The following is an 18,914-nucleotide window of genomic DNA, read 5'->3' as shown; positions in this document are numbered from 1 at the left end:
TGCGAGTCTGGCTTCGTGTGCTGTCGCGTTTAGATTACATAAAACATTGGTGTGATTTCTTTTTTTCCCCTAAATTGTCGAAGCGGGCTGCTGTCGTACTGTCGTAGACGTGCCTGGCTCGTGCACCAGACATCCTATGAAAGGTGGACGAGCATTGAAAGAAGGCGAGGACGGATTCGGCGCAGGAATCGGGCCTCACAACGTCAACACGAGCGACTTTTGTGGTCGCACTTGTGCGGGCGTGCCCGAAAATCTCCTCAAAAACATCCCAAAACTTCTGCGATAACAGATTCGCAAGATAGCACCATGGTTCGGAAATTTTGTGGCCTTGATCCATCGCGTCAAAGCACACTTCTGTTACTTTCGCCGCAGTGTTTTAATGTCATGCAGAAAAGCATACTGAAGTTTGGAAGGGGCTGCTTTTTGTCACGGGTCACAACGCACCTCGTTCATTAATTAAACGCGCATACGGGTTACGGTATTCACGAGTTACGGTACGACTGCCGACATCTAAATACTTGTGTGACCATTATTCAGTGTTCTTCCTAACGTTACTGCTGCCCTGAAAAAAAAAGTTAATAAAAATGTACACGTACCAGTTATACTCCTTTATTGCCTCGTGCTAACCTTTCGCGATTTCTGATGATGCGGAATATTTTCGGTGGCCCCGTGAGATTCGTATCAGCGATGTTTCACGGTAGATAAGACAGCTTTCTGCTCTTCAAGTCTGGACTGATTGCCCTTCAATACAAATTTACTGCATGTTGTATGTTCACTTTCTTGGGTAAACTCTTTTATTGAACATTTCTATCACATATGTTTCTTGCTTTTTAAGATATTCCTGATTGTACCTAAATAAAACAATATTTTTCCATCCATGCACTCGTTCGATTTCCCTTTACAAAAAAAAAAAAACAATTGCCTTCCTGTAATGTTACATAAGCAGTTATGTATTTTATTTTATTCCTCATGATGAATTAGTTTCTCGCAATGTCCATTTGTGAAGAATAAAATAAAATACAATTTACCTCTTTTTTTTTTTGGTGCAACTCTTTCATGTCTCGGCACTTGCTTTAGTTACAGGTGGTGTTCGATATCTTCTTGCGTATGGTCTGAAAAATACGTTTCTTTAACTGAACCCTGCGCATGTTGACCTAATTGCACAGACCTGTGGCGTATCCTGGGGGTGGCACACCGGGTTTATGCCCCCCCCCCCTTTCTCCCCAGTTTTTTTTTTTTTTCTGCCATGGCATACAGGCCCCAAAATGACTCTCGACCACATCTGTCTGGCCGGCCCCCACTTCAAATGAAGAAAATGCCTTTTCTCCACCCCCTCTACTGAAAAAAAAAAAAATCTACCTACGCCCCTGGTTCGGAATACCTAAGTTCGGGCGACATCTTGAACACTCGCGATAAGCCTCATCTAAAGAACAGGTGTACGCATGCAGTTGTTGTGCGTGAGGTTCCCAAGAGCGTGCCTTGTGATATCTATAGGTGTACGTCGCGGCGCGTGCTCTAGCTGTCACACGGAGCGTGTTCCGTTCCAAATAAGTAGGTCCAGGTCCACCACCCACTGGGGCTCTTCCGAGTACCGTGCATCACGGCCGTACCACCCTCTCTTCCAGCGTGTCTCCTGGTGCGCCCCACGTGAACGTACGCGGAAAAACCGTTCTGCCTGCGTTCGTAATACACATTCGGCGCTGTTGCAGTAGTAGCCGACGATTCTCAGCTGACGAACCGAAGCAAATAAAACGGTCCTATAAAGAGGGGAATATGAGTGACAGATAACCGAGAAGACATGACGTCTCGGAAAGAGACGTTATCTGTGAGAAAGAAAGTGAAAAGAAGAAAGGGTTAACTCCCGGCAGAGCGGATCTTGAGACACAATCGCAGACGATGGCGCCTCATTGACGGGTGCTGCCAGCTGTCGGCGTACAGTAGCGAAATAACGGAGGGAACCCGCGCGCCCGTTATCGCTGCGCCGGCGCTGCATTGCGAAGCAGCATCGTCTGCGGTACGCAGCAGTACGCGCGCAAACACCTGTCGAGAGAGGTGCGCGCGCGCGCATGCAGCCGGAGAACACCTCCATCGGGCGCAGTTTTGAAGTCCCGCGCGGCGATTACCTGTTGCTGCTGCTACCAACTGCTAAGAAGCGAGGAGAAGGGTGCCGTCGAATGAAGGGGAGGGTCGTACGTGTCGTTGCTGCGACGCTTGCCGTACGTCGAGCGCGAGAGGACGAAGAGGAGGGTGAGTGGTGACTGCCTTTCTCATTCGTCGTCGTCGCCGACGGTGATTTCCCTCTCAGAAGTTGCAGCCGCGCCGACCATGTCGTAATACCAGCGGCCGCAGCATCGTCCCGTTCGCAGCTCGCTGTTAAACCGTCGAGACGGTTGAATGAGGACCGAGTCCAGCAAAGAGCGGTCCGTAGAGGACCCGAAGACTTCACGAAGGAGATGTCCGCGCAACTTCGATCGCGAGGAGTCGGCGGTGTCCCTTTCACCGAGTAGATAAGCGAAAGACGCACTACTAAAGTAGCGGCTGCGACTTGGGTGAACGGTGTCGCAGCTGAACGCTTGCGCGGGAGTTCCAAACATGCAGCAGCACAACAACGTCAATCACCTGTACTCATCGAGTCCCCAGCCTTCGCCGTTGCTGGCGAGACTTCCAGCGTTCCGCTACCCAAGCCGGAGCTCGGGCGGCAGCTTCAGCGGAGTCTCCGGAGTAGTGCCCGGCGAAGGCGGCGGCTATGACCAAGTCGTCGCGTTGCCGTTCTTGCCGACGGCGACGATGCCTTCGCAGTACGTGTTCTCCTCGGACAGCCCCACAAACAGTACGGCCGGTGCCAACGGAGGCGACGGATCACCTGGTAGCGGAGACTGCTACGCGGGACTGGGACCCATCATCCTGTTTCCGACGTCCGCGGGACTGGTACCGGGCATCCCGACCATGGTAAGCGACCCGGACCAGCCGCCGGGAACCCCGACCAGACTGGTCTTCCAGCCCATCGCGCCCCCGACGCCCGCTCCAGCGGACGTCATGTCGAGCAAAGGTTTCGAAGAAGCCGCCCGCTATCACCTGAGGTCCTTCTCGTTCGGAGAGGAAGCCAGCAACCTGGCCACGCGAAAGGCGCGCAGGCTCTCCCGTTCGGTGCCCGAACTGAGGCCCATCGAACCGCCCAAGTACACGGCCAAGGTGACGCTCGATGACGACTACGACTCGTCGTCGGACGAAGAGAACGTCACCGAGCAGCCAAAGAAGAAAGTGAAGGAGTCCCGCTGGGTTCACTACCTGGATCTCGTGGCGGGCTGTTCCCGAGAAGCCGTCGGCCTGGGCAACATCTGGAGGTTCCCGTACTTCTGCTTCGTTCACGGCGGAGGTGAGTGATTTAGGAGAGCACGACGCTCTTCACTGTAACATTGCTTCGGGTCATGGCAATATAGTAGCCAATAAAAAACTGGTAAATTAATTTATGCTGTCCAAGGGAGGATCGGAAATTTTAAACGAAACCGGTGCCGGTGTGAATCAGGTGGTTATTACTGCATCTACAATTAGCCATGAGCAAGGAGGTAAGTTGGAAGTATAATACCGAGACACCCATTCCAAGTAATAACATATTCTGAAGGTGCATAATTTAATCAAACATCTAAAGAAGTAAAAGAATAGCAGACCAGAGCATATATTTGTGCGATTAGCAACATCTTCAAACTGCACAAAGAAGGCGGGACGAATACAAAAATACACCTGTACACACGAAGAGCAGTTCCTGTTTTCATCCTATCTTCTTCGCGCAGTTAGGAAGTTTTTGCTGAACATGTGAGCCGACTAGCCCGATAACATGCCTTGCTTCATTATACGATACATAAGTATAGCTACGGCAACGGTACTCGCGTAGACTTAACTGCATATTTTAGGTTCATATTTAGCGATGCGACGTAATCTCGTGGGAGTTTGCCCCGAATGTGTTAACAGTATGAAGTCTATGAGACTGGCTATCTCTAGAAACGTGCCAGCAGATCACATATACTGTCATAGATTGCCTAAAAAGTAAGCTCCCCGCTCCTGCTGCGTTATCGGTGTTGCAGCTTTTCTTTTTCGTCTGAATTCGCGATACTGCTTATCCGTGGTCCCGACTGAGTATTTGTTTTCTCGTAAGGTTGTCTTCGGCGTCGACGTCGATGTACTTGACATAGGGCTTCTGCAAACAATTATGGGTCTTGCAGTACAAATGCCATTGTTTGTAAAAGCGAAGTAACTGATGCATTTTTGCGTTGAAAATGTACAGGCGCTTTTGCGCTAATCACGAACCCGTGTTTCACCGGAACGCAAGTTTTTACGATGAAAGGTCGTCCAACAAGGAATGTCCGTGTTGTCAGTGTTACGAGTCAAGGACAACAACGTTTTAGTCAATGCTGCAAGTTTCTCTGCCCTGACAACGCATGCACTCTTGCTGGCGCTGTTCTGGTGAGTTTGCGACCTCTCGTTGAAACTTGAAGTTTCAGCCTCGTTCCATCTCCGTCCAAAAACTCGTCAGCCCTAAAAGCGTACATCTATCTCCAAGGTTCTGCCAACATTGTACGATTCATAAGAGTCATGGATGTGGCAGAATCGCGAAAAGAAAAAAAAACAGTGTACGCAAGTTTGTGAACATTCGTATACACGCAGAACGGTGCGTTTATGCGAAGAAAGAGACGTCGACGAAACAGATGAAAGCAGTCCGGCGAGCCTGTCATACGGGTTACACAGTTGCGCCAGCAGCGTTCCGGACTACCTCGAGACCATATTATTGTTCTCTCCTATTTGACCTTCCCCTTATATCCTGTCTCGCGCGCCCTTCGTAACGTGCGTCGGGCGCGGGCAAGCTGTCATAGTGTGTGGCTTGTATACGTGCACTGATGTATAGACGGTTTCAAGATTGCAGGCGTTGTGCCCGCAAAAAACTTCCGTGGTCGCCTCATTTACCAGCTCGTAACGTCAAAACTGAAAGGACGTTTTCACGTTTTTTCAAGGGTAAAAAAGTCTCTTATTACTTCTTCAGATAAAAAAGAACGTGTGTAATGTTCAAGGTAATCCTTTGTAGTTTTTATGTGGCTGGAAAGAACATTTATTCGAATATATTTTGCCAAATGACGGATGGAAAGTGTAGAAAATCAGCGGGCTATTTTTAAACGCTCTTGGACACCTATGTTATTCAGGCACATCGGTGGACAAAACCAAAAGTCAGCAAGGGTCTGTATATGCGAGAATAAATCTAGAATTTCTTCGGTTAGATTGCACTCCGTGGTGTTGTTTCTTTCACTGGTTTACATGTCTTGCAAACGTGCATGAAGATTGACCGCATTTCTCGTATCGTGCGAGTATATATAGTTGAGCCCTCTCCGTGCACAATGTGTGTCAACGAACTTCATCAATAACGATGCCTCTCCATCAAGTTTTGAACCATATTAATTTTTTAACTTTTGACGCACCGATATTTCTTTAACACGTTGACGTCCTTATGCAAATTTCTTACAACACTCTCGTACTTTCATTGACATCATTAAGTGCTATCGAGTTGACAATCTAATCCAACCTATAGCTAATCACATCCAATCATATTGAGTGATCTAGCTAATGATTCCATTTCTTTTTGCGTTCCATTTTGTCTGAGCTGCGTTAAACCAGCTGGCTTGACGTGACCAACAGATGAAGAACTAGTTTAGAGACTTTTGCTTCGAAAGAGCGCTCAGATTCGATCTCCTTTACGAGATCGATTGATTGATTCGGTGGGCAGTTGATTGCTCGGAGCTGCGCAATATTAGCACAAGCTTGAGCTCATAGGGGCGCAGTTTTATCGTTTAACTATAAGCAGGAATAATCGCCACCAATATACGGTGATGATTGATCAGATCGAAGTACAGTCGTAGGATATATGTGCATTGCGCTCGTTACAACAAATCTAGACACCGTTATTTCCGAAGGGAGTTCTTACGCGTCGGTACTGTTTTCTAAGGGATGCCAGACAATAGTCATGTCGGACAAGGGATATATAGCTCACGATGTGTTTGCGCCGCCACGTTGGTATAGTGGCTAAGGTACTCGGCTGCTGACCCGCAGGTCGCGGGATTTAATCCCAGCTGCGGTGGCTGCATTTTCGATGGAGGCGGAAATGTTGTAGGCCCGTGTACTTAGATTTAGGAGCACGTTAAACGAACCCGAGGTGGTCTAAATTTCCGGAGCCCTCCGCTACGGTGTCTCTCATAATAATGTTGTGGTTTTGGGACGTTAAACCCCACATATCAATCAATTCTTTGTGGAGTCGGAGTTGTTTGTGGAATCCAATCGGCGCGTCGCACTCGTTGCATAGCAGCGACATTTTTTTTTATCTGGTAAACAAGTCGTTAGTCATATGCGCGCATTTTTTTTACGGCTCTGCCCTGGCAGCTTCTATACGGCTGACGTGTGATACTTCCAGGCGCAGTTTGCAGGTGTGCGTACAACATGAAAAGCGCTCGTACTTCCCCCTTCAGCAAAGTGACAAAGCACTTGTCGTGCATTCTATAGTAGACAATTTAAAACGACTTTGCTGACTCATTCCAGCTGATTTTATTAGGAACATACCGGCCAATCCATTGCTCAAGCGGCCGCAGCCCGTCCCAATGAGCGCCCAGTGTCAGGGCTCATTCCGATAGTTTGATGTGCTGCAGTGGTGGGAGGTGGACGAACGTATATTTGTCAGCGAGAAAGAGAGAGAAACAATTCATTAGAAGGGAGAATGGATGACCCGAGCTTGTACGCCCTAGCCTGCTACTCTGCACAGGGGAGAAGGGAAAGCGGTAGAATGACGTTGAAGTGAGATCATGGGGACGGAAAGACGTGATTAACGCGCAGAAGCAGATTAACCACGTAACACCGCGTTTTAACATACACTCTATAATATCCGCTCCTGAGGTCTTAAGGAAACCTGTAACTGCCCTTGTACTTGATTAATATCTTGTGTTCAACGTCCCAAAGCCACCGTGTGATTATTAGACGCCGTAGTGGAGGGCTCCGGAAATTTCGACCTACTAGGGTTCTTTAACGTGAACCTAAATCTATTAGCACACGAGCCTCAAGCATTTTCACCTCCATCGGAAGTGCGGCGGCCGCGGCCGGCATTTGATGCTGAGGGTCAGCAGCCGAAACCCTTAGCCACTAGACCACCGCGGCGGGTAACTTCCCTTGTAACAGTTGTCGACATTGTCTGTTCTCCGATTGCTTTAACAAGTGCAAAGCGACGATCTCAGAGGGAAGAGACTCGTATAAACAGGACGGGCGCTATAGTTCTGTTCACGTGTCTCTTTCTCCTGTGATTGGCACAAGCTTATACCCGTGACACACGGGCAAAAGTAAAGTACTTTGAAGCAAACCCCTTTTGTCGCCTAAGGGGACCATTTGCAGAAAGGAGTGGAACTGATGACACACGGCACCGGACTACTGCTTTAGGCGGTGCCTCAGAAGAACGCTGCAGAAAAAATGGCGCTGTTTGTGGAAGCAGCAAGATTGAAAATATTAAAAAAATCTGCGCATGTACATCCCATTCAGCGACGCCGGAGCATAAAACCGTTTTTTTTATTGTCTGGTGGCTTATAATGCGCATACCTGTAATTTTTTTTCGCTTTTTTGCGTTTTTAGCAGCAACTTAAGTTCGTCTGGCAACTATGAGCAGTCGGTGTTTTGCTGTTTTTGTTTTTTGTAGTGCTTTTTACATGGCTGCGTCCAGTGGGGTCAGTGACGGCGTGCCGCGTTTCATTGTGGTCCTGCGATGTCTCAGCGCAGAGACAGAGATAAAGCAATAGTTGAGGTGAGCCTGACTCTTGTTGCCCTCGGCTCCATCGAAGATGAGCTAAACGCTGCGAAGGCAAGAGTGATGAGCCTCAAACAAAGACTCGTCATGAACAGCTTCATTTTGACTGCTTCCGCACTGTCACCCCGAGCCATCAACCGCGAAAGTTGGGCCTATGTGCGCAACGAACGCTGGTTCGAGGACACATTGCCGTTATTAGGCGACGGCCACTTTAAGCAGTGTTTTCGAGTGAGCCCGACACAGCAACTGCCGCTGCCAACCCTAACATAATCGCGCTAGTGACGTAATGCAGGCGTTTGAGAGTATGGACAGACTATAGGCCTTCACTTTTGAACAAATCGCACTGCTGCTGAAAATGAAAACATTTTCTCAGCGCAAAAAAATACTGACAGGGCACCGCAGTGTTGCGACACGTTTTCTTCTATTGATAAATTATGCACACTGTATGCGAGAGTACTCCCTTCCTGCCAAAAAAGTAGATGCGGGATCTGCTTTTGCGAAAAGGATCTTTGCCAGAAAGATGTTACTCCTTCGTCGTGTGTCACTGTGCCCGAACGCCTTTCCGAAAGATGTCCCCTTGTCTAAAGGACTTCAGAATGCCCGTGTGTCAGGGGCATTAAATGACAACCAGCAGTTAATGAAGTCAAGGAAGGTGCAGGGGACGTTAATTGTACTCTTTTTAAACGCATTGTAGTAATTGTGATGCAGATGTGAAGAAATTAAGGTGGAAAATAATGCCATTTGCCGCCATCAGGGATCGAACCTACAGGACCTTGACCTCCCGTGTACCTTCAATGACTTCGTTATCTGCTGATTAAGTGTGTGTGTGTGTGTGTGTGTGTGTGTGTGTGTGTGTGTGTGTGTGTGTGTGTGTGTGTGTGTGTGTGTGTGTGTGTGTGTGTGTGTGTGTGTGTGTGTGTGTGTGTGTGTTTGGTTCCTTCTCACGGTGACAGCTGTTTGTTGCTTGTGAAGGAGCACAAGTTCAGATCAGACCTTCTACAGCCCAATCATCTGCAACGATGTACGAAATACCACTTTCTCCAATATATAGTGTCGCCGCACCAATTGCTACCAGCTTTGAAGCCAGCAGTTTTTCGTTGTGGCGCTTCAAGTGTGCCTCCTAATCAACGGCTTCCCACGTGCGACCGTGTTCGTCACGTTGCGCGCGCTTGCAATGTCATTCCGGCTTGCTATACAAGCTCACAGCGTGCTTTGTACGATCCACATGCGCGTCACAGTCAGTTGAGCTCCCTTCTGCAGTCACCTAGATATTCGCAGCGCCCCTCCCTTCTCCGATTCCTGCGGCTGGCTTGAAGAATACATGTATGCTAAGGAATTACAACGGGCACTCACGTGGGTAACGCGACACCGATTTCTTCCTACGGTACGTATATGCACGAGTACGTTACCGGAACGCGGAGCGCAAGGATGGGCATAAATGTTTTCGATGACTCTTGCTTGAATTGTCAAGTGAAAGATGAAAAAGTGCCGACCATTTTCCTTGGAGATCTGTTCTGCTGTGCGAAGATTCCTATATTCGAGATGCATGGTAATAGATGTTGCAGTCACAATAACGCTAGAGCAGATAGCCGACGTAAAACTTCACTAGCCAAAAATAGCCGTCGTTGGCCAACACTGCTTGTATCTCCTCTGTTACTTTGTGCGCTTGGGGGGGTTTTGTGACCCGGTGTGGCCCCGCTTCGATTTTCGAAGCGGTTTCTTAATGACCTTTACTTTACAAAAAAAAATAGATGATTTTCAAAGCATGCTTGGTCTTCGCTATATAATTTTATGACAACTTTCATGTGCTTGAATAACAACGGTGTTTCTTTTATTTACACCTATATACGAAACTATTTTAACATACCTCTTATTCCTCTATCCCTTTCCCTGTAGTGTATAGGTGGCATACATGTTATCCCAAGCCACCCCTTTTCTTTTTCATCTTCTTTTTTTTAATGCTGAACGACGCGTGACTCAAACAAATCTTCATTTAAATTACTACTCATAAAAACGCTTCGTGATCCGCTGCGGTGGTTCATCGGTTAAAGTATAGTGCTCAACTCCAGGACCTGGGTGCCTACCCCGACTCAGTCGATTCAACTTCGTCGAGGGCGAAATGCGAGAAAATGGCCGTACATTCATTTAAGTTTGCCTTTCAGCGTTTTCATTTATACATATGTCAACATTAGCACGGTCTTTCACAATATTGTCTTCCTTTGATTCTAGCCTACAAAAATTACCTGCATTCTTTCTTTTCTGAATTTTTCGTGAAGGCGCTTCCACACTCACTAGCATACAAACGTAAGCCTACAGGCTATACTTTTCGTATTAGCACGACAACGTTTGGGGCTATACTTTTCGTATTAGTACGACAACGTTTGGGGGCACTCTGGCCTGGTGGGATCTGTACGGCCGGACCACCAATAAAAATAGAAGAGACGGAAATATAGTAGTCTTCTCCAACCTGTTGGTTAATCACAATCGTCGACGAATCGGGGCTTGCTAACACTCAAGGCTATCAGAGCCGTCGACTGCATCATACACCTTTATACACGTTTGACCCGTGTTACTGACGTCGACAACCCTCTCGAAGACGCAGCTCTCGCTCCTCTGCATGTTGTCTTCGGGAAAGCGCAAGATAAATGACAACTTGCGAATGCGACTGAGAGGTCTGTTTGTCAAGAATAACGCAGTCAGCTGCTCTGAGTGTCGACGCCGTCCAAGCCGGTACGAATATTCCAACCGCTCTGGCACACAATATGGGTGCGCGTTCAAGGTATGTATGGATACAGTGCGAGCATCGAGACCTTGGGAAGCGCATTAGTTCAGTTGACAAGAGACGCCCCCTCCCCTCTTTCACACATAACGCCTGTACCACGTGACCCCCGCAAACTGAGGGAGAGATGAAAGAGGTGAAGGCACTCGAAAAACAAGATATGGCGGTATAGAAGTGAAAGTTGAGCGATGTGGCGACTTTTCATCGTAATGAAATGGACGGGAGTTTTAAGCGCTGTCCGCCTCATGAATGTCTTCTGTGTTTTGTGCGTGCTACGGATCGTCACGAAGATATGGCACGAGCGGACGCTGAACATTCAACCAAGGTATCAAACACCTCCTATCTATTCCTAGAATATTCAATTTTGCACGTGTATAATTACACGCACACATGCAAATGCACGCACGTGCATGGGTAAACTGTCCTCGAATTCCTCTTGTCGCACCCCAACACCCCATCCCTCAAAAAAAAAAAGAAATGTAAGTTCTGAATACGCTCATTCCAAGCAGCATTAGAACTGGGTGCTTGCAAAGCTTCGCGTTCGCAGTTGCCTGTGCTTGTCACCACCATGTATGAGTTAAAGGCGAGACTTTTGGACGTGCATGCCATTTTTCGAGAGTGCGCACCCATGGAACGCAAGGCCAAAAAACCCATTTGCGAAATTGCGTTACGCCAACACAACAATTGTAAAAACTTCTAATAAAAACTACAAACATCCTATTCTATAGACCCGCCACGGTGGTCTTAGTAGCTAAGGTAATCGGCTGCTGAGCCGCAGGTCGCGGTATTGAATCCTGGCTGCGGCGGCTGCATTTTCGATGGAGGCGGAAATGCTGTAGGCCCGTGTGCTCAGGTTTGGGTACACGTTGAAGAACCCCAGGTGGTCCAAATCTCCGGAGTCCTCCACTACGCTATATCTCATAATTATATGGTGGTTCTGAGACGCTTAACTCCACGCATGAATCAATCAACATCTATCTATCTATCTATCTATCTATCTATCTATCTATCTATCTATCTATCTATCTATCTATCTATCTATCTATCTATCTATCTATCTATCTATCTATCTATCTATCTGTCTGTCTGTCTGTCTGTCTGTCTGTCTGTCTGTCTGTATGTATGTATGTATGTATGTATGTATGTATGTATGTATGTATGTATGTATGTATGTATGTATGTATGACTGTCTGTCTGTCTGTCTGTCTGTCTGTCTGTCTGTCTGTCTGTCTGTCTTTGTGGTGGGGGGATGTATGTGCGTGTATGTAGGAAGAGTTCTTTCTTGGGTAAGAGTATAACTGTGGTATCGAACGAGAAAGAGTATAAGAGGCCGTCGAAGGTCACAATTCGTCACCGACCTGGTTCGCGCAAGCCTCCTGTATATATAAGGCGTTCGGTGATTTATTGTTTACCCGGTCCCGAATCGTGTGAGGTCCTACCAGTTTCTCAGGCGTCCTTGCAGGTCATTAGGAATGGAAGGCCAAGTGTATCGGCGACGAATATCTACCGACCGCTTCAAGAGCGGATGTTTTCCGCTGTCTGAAACTCAATTCAGAGAACGTCACAAATGTGTTTTGCCTCCCCTTCTCGTCTCGAGCGCACCTCCGCGATAAGTGGAGAAGAAACCTCCCACAGTATAAACGATCCAACTGCCGTGCTTATCTTCTTGTAAGCGAGGCAGGTTTCCTGGAAAGCGATCAGCGAACCTATGACGAAGGTGTTTCGATATGGATGCTCTGTGACGAGGTTTCACTCGAAATGATTATTCCCGGAAGCGGAGCTTTTCCGTCCGATTTCACGTGGCCCCTTGGCGACGTCGCGAGAGTCTTAGTGGAGAACATTCGTTCGCGTGAATGGTAAGATCCAACTGGACACAAAGTGTTTTCGAACTAAAGTACACGTACTGGCTGTGTAACCTACGTATGCGATTGATAGAAAAAAAAAAGTGTACAAGCATATAGTTGTGCGCGCTTGTGTGCTTGTACATTCTTTCTTTCTTTCTTTCTTTCTTTCTTTCTTTCTTTCTTTCTTTCTTTCTTTCTTTCTTTCTTTCTTTCTTTCTTTCTTTCTTTCTTTCTTTCTTTTCATTCTTTCTTTCTATTTCCTATACACTTCCTCTCTCCATCGCGACCTTTCTTTCTTTCTATTTCCTATACACTTCCTCTCTCCATCACGTCCTCATCATAAAGCAGATACACGTGCACAGTGACTGATTCGTTTAGCAAAAAATGTTCCATTAGTTTCTATCAACAGCGCGCTCAAATGATGTGCTCCACCGCACCGCCTCCACAAACTCGGAACGTTCTTTCGCACATACTTTGAAATCACGTTAAGGGTTTCTAAATGGACTTCTTGCTTTGGCATCATCTGCTTATGTGCAGCGCAGTAGCGCAACTGGACACAGCAAATCAGGAATATATGACAAAGCAATGTGTTTCAACGAATATGCAAGTTTTGAGTGTCCTTTGTCTTTTGTAGCACTGAAGTAAACAAGGAGAACATGATGTAATACCAGTCTGGCTCTCTTACGGGTGGGTTTTCGTGCCGCCACATTGACCTGCAGCCTTGCCGTTTTGTGCCTTTAACAATTAAACAAACAGTGATAAGGTAGACGAATATGCACCAAAACATTTGTTTTGATTGTGTAGGTGCATTAGACGTTTCGTGATCTGATTAATTCATGTCGCAATGTGTTAAAATAAGAAAGCACTCGTTTGCCATCCCAAAGATGGTGGTGCCCAAGCGAAAAATTGCGCTTATAAGAAGCCCAGGTTTTCTAGCTGTATGTAGGACGCATCTTTACTCTTGGTGCATACAGGCTATTCGAATTCACCCAGCAGTGCTGCAGAAAGTACCTCTGTCGCACGCATATAAGGTCATCGGGTCTTATCTAAAGCACACAGCGTTATGTGGGCTCCCACCGCGTTTTATCGGGCTCCGAGTGCACGCGCAAAACAAAAAACAAACAATTTCGCAGCTAGTCGCTGAGCTATAGAGACGACTACCGACAAAAATAAAAACAAAACAACAAAAAAACACTGTGCTTGTTTTCTGCCCCTTCATGTAGAGAGCAAGACGAAACTCAACCTCACAAATGCACCCGATAGTCCGTAAACCTGTGGGACAACTGCCGAGCGTTTGCAGATGGTACCAGGGCTACATATTTACTTTAGGATCTCTACAAAACAGAAATAAACAAGCTGAGAAGCAAGTAAGCACAATCCAGCAGACGACTTTCGTGTATTCAGTGACTTAGTGCCCATCCAGTGGGGGGTCTGTCATGACACGGCTGTTCTACACATGACAAAGCTGCAAAGAAAGCTCCATGGAGAACACACATCCCATCACAATCGTGGGCGCATGCAGAGAGATTTTTTTTAAAGAAGGGTTGAGTGGCAGGGGTTCGGACCCTTTATTACGAAATATTACTGACAGCAGGCCACAAACAAGACTTAATACCATATATCTCAGACCACATAGATGCAGACATTTTTTTTTTTCACCTCGTATGTATACAAAATAAAGGCGCGCTTGTACGGGCATTGCAAGACGAAACTGTATTAACACACGTAACGTAACGTCACCCATCCTGACATTCGCTCATGCAACAGAAAAAAATACAATAATAGTACACGATTAGACTTTTGGTGTTCGTCATGTTCGTCAATTTCTTCTCAATATATAACGAATTAGTAATTGCCTTCAACTTCTGCAGCGTGGATATGCGTGCGCGAACACGCTTATCAGCTCAACCTCCCCCGCCTTCACCTCACGCCATTCTAGTTTGATTCTGTATGCCTATACCCGCCATGGTGCATGGTCTATAGCGGATATATGTTGCTCCACTTCTGACCCGAAGATTGCGGGACCAAATTACGACCGCATATTCTACGAAAGGAGAATGTTCAAGGCTGGCGTTAAAGAACCTCAGTTGGACGAAATCTTCGAGACCCCTCCACCAATGCATCTCTCACAATCGTATATCGTGGTTTTGGGACGTGAAACCGTAACAACCCATCCTTGTGCTCCTGTATGCCTATTGGTCTACGGGCTCAGCTTTCGACCCGCCGCGGCCGAGATCGAACCGCGTCCTTCGGGTCAGTAGCAGAGCACCGTATACAACTGCTGTGCCACTGCGGCGGCTTATGCAAGAGTAGGAAAAGGAGCGGGAAAACTCTGCATTTTAGCCCCGCCGCGGTGGTCTAGTGGCTAAGGTACTCGGCTGCTGACCCGCAGGTCGCGGGATCAAATCCCGGCTGCGGCGGCTGCATTTCCGATGGAGGCGGAAGTGTTGTAGGCCCGTGTACTCAGATTTGAGTGCACGTTAAAGAACCCCAGGTGGCCGAAATTTCTGGAGCCCTCCACTACGGCATCTCTCATAATCATATGGTGGTTTGGGACGTTAAACCTTTATTAGGGTTTAACCTTTTTATTAGGTTAAACCCTAATAATCTATCTATCTATCTATCTATCTATCTATCTATCTATCTATCTATCTATCTATCTATCTATCTATCTATCTATCTATCTATCTATCTATCTATCTATCTATCTATCTATCTATCTATCTATCTATCTATCTAACTCTGCATTTTATACGCGTATGTGTGTAGGCCCCTGCATGAATGCGACAGTTGCTAAACCGCATATACTGAAAAGGAACGACAGTTTATGGAACGACGTTATAGCTATACAACCGCATGCAGGCTACTTCTTATATTATTCCGTGCCGTGTTTCTTTGTTTTATCTCTCTCTCTCTCTCTCTCTCTCTCTCTGTGTGTGTGTGTGTGTGTGTGTGTGTGTGTGTGTGTGTGTGTGTGTGTGTGTGTGTGTGTGTGTGTGTGTGTGTGTGTTGTTCTCATCAGTGCCAGCATTTGGTGTACGCGGCGCAACAGTAAATATGGAGTTGGAAGTGCCGCCTGTGCTTGTCGTTTGAGTGTTCCTTTTCTTGTGTGTGTCTCTTTTGCGGCCAAATCATGCCATTAAGTAAATACCAACTAGGCCAACAATCAGTATTATAACAGTAAATATACCTGCTTGTTAATCCTCTCGTGTTATACGCGCGTGTGGATTGCCCGGGACATCATCCTCGAGTGTTGGTGAACTCATACGTGAAACTATGCGCTGCCGTCACCGCATCTTGCAAGGGGTAAAAAAAATGCGCGGAACGGGAAATGCAAACGGCGAGTCGATTAGCATGCCTGTCGCCTCTTTTGCGCAAGCGTATAGTGTGACAAGATAACCGTTTGTACGTCCACTCTTGCCGGCTTGCATCACGTTGTTTGATACGTTGAACTTTGTTAAAAATTCGACGGTTTTCGGACGGTACGCTCGGTATAGAGCATTACGAAAAATCGTTTGCAAGTGCTTTCATTTCCTTCCTCCTTCCTTCTTTCGAACAAACAACCACCGTTCTCATTATCAAAGAACCTGCGCAAAAAAAAAAAAAACATGGACGAAGGGAGAAAACGGAACAATGCAATCGCTTTGTGTGTGTTTGTGTGCGTGTGTACGTGTGTAGATTCAACAAGTTTAGTAAGCTCCCCACTTTCTTCTTGGATTCCACTGTGTTCCCGTTCACCTTTTGCGATTCTTGTCAGCTTCCAGCTTCGCTTTTTCCATAAATGTTCGTTCTATCATCAACACCAAGGATCTCTCCTCGTCGGCCACCAAAGGCCTGATTTTCTTCGCAAACCAAGCCATTAACCGAGGAAGCAGATTTTAGGGTCTAGGCCCAACAAACGTCCGTGCTTTTTACCCAGCACGCATTTCCACGATGCCTCCCAATGTGAATGTTCTTTTCACCCTTAATCGACGTTTTTTCGCGCAGCTTTCCTGATAACGTAATTTCAACTTGCGCAACAGTTAGTCATCCTACACTTTTCCCCGACCATTGTGCAGGGTATAGCAAGCTGGAGACATGCGTCTGGTTCATTTTCCCCCGCTCTATATTTCTCTCACCCTCTCTCTATTTCAGTCCAGATAAGAAGCGCAGTTTGTGTACCTAAACTGAAACTAAAATAAATGACAGCGCAGAAGTATGCACAGAAGTAGGCGTGTCCAAAATTATTTCTATCTTTGCCCCCCCCCCCCCCATCCCCGCTTTCAATGATCGACTTCTAAAGAACACGGGCTTCGCAATGGATGCAAACATACCCGTAGCGAGGAATTCTTTTCAGGGGGAGGGGGAGGGGAAAGGCACTTGCTGAAGGTCCCAACTATTTTAGCAAAATGCCTGTTTATTACTTATGTAAAGCAGCCTCTTCCATCAGAATTTCGGGGTTGTGGTGTTTAGGGGAAGGGGGGGGGGGGGCTAGGGCATACCTCTTGGTTACGGGGGTCATGCAACAGCGGCGTACTTTTGGTTCGCGGCTCTTTTTAGGTAATAGTTAGAAATAGTCTTTCACTATCACACGAAAATTCACCACGAGCCCTATAAGCTGAGAGATAAAGTTGTTTCTTCCCCCCTCTCGCTTTCGTCGTTTTTCTCCTGCTCCACTGTCTTATCCGGAAGCAGCCAAGCCTAGCCAAACCAATAACCACCCCCCTCTTCCCTTAGCCAACAGTGGGCCATGAAAAGGAAACAGCTGCATGCATCAATCGCTCTCCGCTTTTTCCAGCGCGCCCCGCTCGGGCTTGTTTACAAGGTGTCAGGGTCAGCGCCGTCGGGTCACACCGCGGCGTCCGCTTTAATTCGGAACGGAAAGCTGCTTTCGTGCCTCTGCGTCATCGAGTGTTCTGCAGACTTCGTGTAGCGGTCATGTGACAAATTACCTCTAGCCAGTGTGAACGAAAACAATAATTAACAGAGTGCAGCCATGATTTGGCGGCACACGAGATCACTTAAGGACGACGGCAAGACGTTACGAGCGAGTGTGGCAGCTTGGGCTAGTTGGTATGGCACGACGATAGTTGTAGCGCGAGAACAAAACGACGGCACAGAGATTCGTGTCCTTCTTGTCTCTGTGTCGTCGTTTTGTTCTCGCGCTATAACTATCGTCATATCGTTACGAGCGACACCGTACGGCGCAGTGCTTTGCCCAGGAATTGAAGTTAGAGTGTGTGTTTAGATATCAAAGGGGATGATGATATTGTGGATGTGTGTGTGCTTGTTTGTTTGTTTGTGCTGTGTGCGTGCCACATACGTTGGCGTTTGGTGCCCGTGTGATCCCTTCTTTATTTGATGATAATTTACTCTTACAACTGTTCTCTGTCCTTATAACTGTTCTATGACTGTTCGCGGATATGCGAATGACCCGGTATACTTAGCTTTGCCGAAAAAAAAGAAAGAATATGATACTAATAACACAAAAAAATAAACGATAATATCTGGAGTTTGACGCCCCCAAAGCCTCGATATGATAATGAGGGATGCCGCTCCCGAAATTAAGACCGTCTGGTGTTCATTAACGTGCAGTGACAGCACAGTATACTGGCTTCTACCATTTGGCCTCCATCTAAATGTCGCCATTCAGGATGGAATTGAAGCCGCAGTCTTCAGGTTGGCACCCCATCGTCACTATATATAACCAATGCTCCACCGCCGCGGACTATAGGGAAGAAAAAAAGAGGGGCTTGCGTAGGGCTTCGTCACTTGAAGCCGCGAAAGTAGCATGTATTACATTTGTAAGGGATTAAAGGGCCTCCCCGACAAGGCAACTTTGACCGTCCAGAAACTCTCGCACGTCCCGTGCAGTTTTCATCTATAGGCTGCTCGCTCTTGGTGAGACTGATTATTACGTACACTATACGGTGCGCGTGTGCGCAGTCACGCATATACGCACGACGAGCGCGTATGCATATTGCGCAATAAAGACGAAAAAATGTATAAAAAGCCGAACAACAAAAGGGCCGCGGGCCAATTGGAACCGGTTCCTTGACGGATGCACGAGTTGCGGTGATGAATGGACGCTCTCTGTCTCGCTCGTTCGCGCGCTATGGAAGCGGGGGGGGGGGGGACTTTCCCGATTGCGACAACAAGATTGAAAACACGACCTCCATGCGGGCGGCGCTTTCCACGGCGCCATTGGTTACGACGTGTTGTCGGAGGTGTCAAGGCGACAGCGACCGCAGGCTCTGCCTGTTCCGAACGCGGTGCGTAGCTGTTTTGCTGCGATGGAAAAGAAAGAAAGAAAAAAGGAAAGAAAGTATGAATGAATGAATGAATGAATGAATGAATGAATGAATGAATGTGTGTACTCTCATTCTTCCGACGTTTCATACGATTCATTCACTTTCTTATTACTACTCGGTCATATGTCCATTCTCTTACTGGTTCTCTGTGGTATGCAGTGTTTGTATTACTGACTCAT

General features: G+C 47.1%; 1 protein-coding gene across 1 annotated transcript in view; it reads left to right on the top strand.

Moving 5' to 3' along the window:
• Positions 1-2,254: 2,254 nt before the first annotated feature.
• LOC119180194 (sodium- and chloride-dependent GABA transporter 1) overlaps positions 2,255-18,914 on the top strand; it is a 97,611-nt gene continuing 80,951 nt past the window's right edge. Inside the window, exon 1 of the mRNA XM_037431340.2 lies at positions 2,255-3,376. Coding sequence (XP_037287237.2) covers positions 2,593-3,376 — 784 coding nt within the window. The 5' untranslated portion in view covers positions 2,255-2,592. The remainder of the gene's footprint in view (positions 3,377-18,914) is intronic.

Source organism: Rhipicephalus microplus, chromosome 3, assembly GCF_043290135.1.
Source record: "Rhipicephalus microplus isolate Deutch F79 chromosome 3, USDA_Rmic, whole genome shotgun sequence".
Classification (NCBI taxonomy): domain Eukaryota; kingdom Metazoa; phylum Arthropoda; class Arachnida; order Ixodida; family Ixodidae; genus Rhipicephalus; species Rhipicephalus microplus.
The sequence above is the reverse complement of the archived record's forward strand: the minus strand, read 5'-3'. Positions and strand labels throughout refer to the sequence as shown.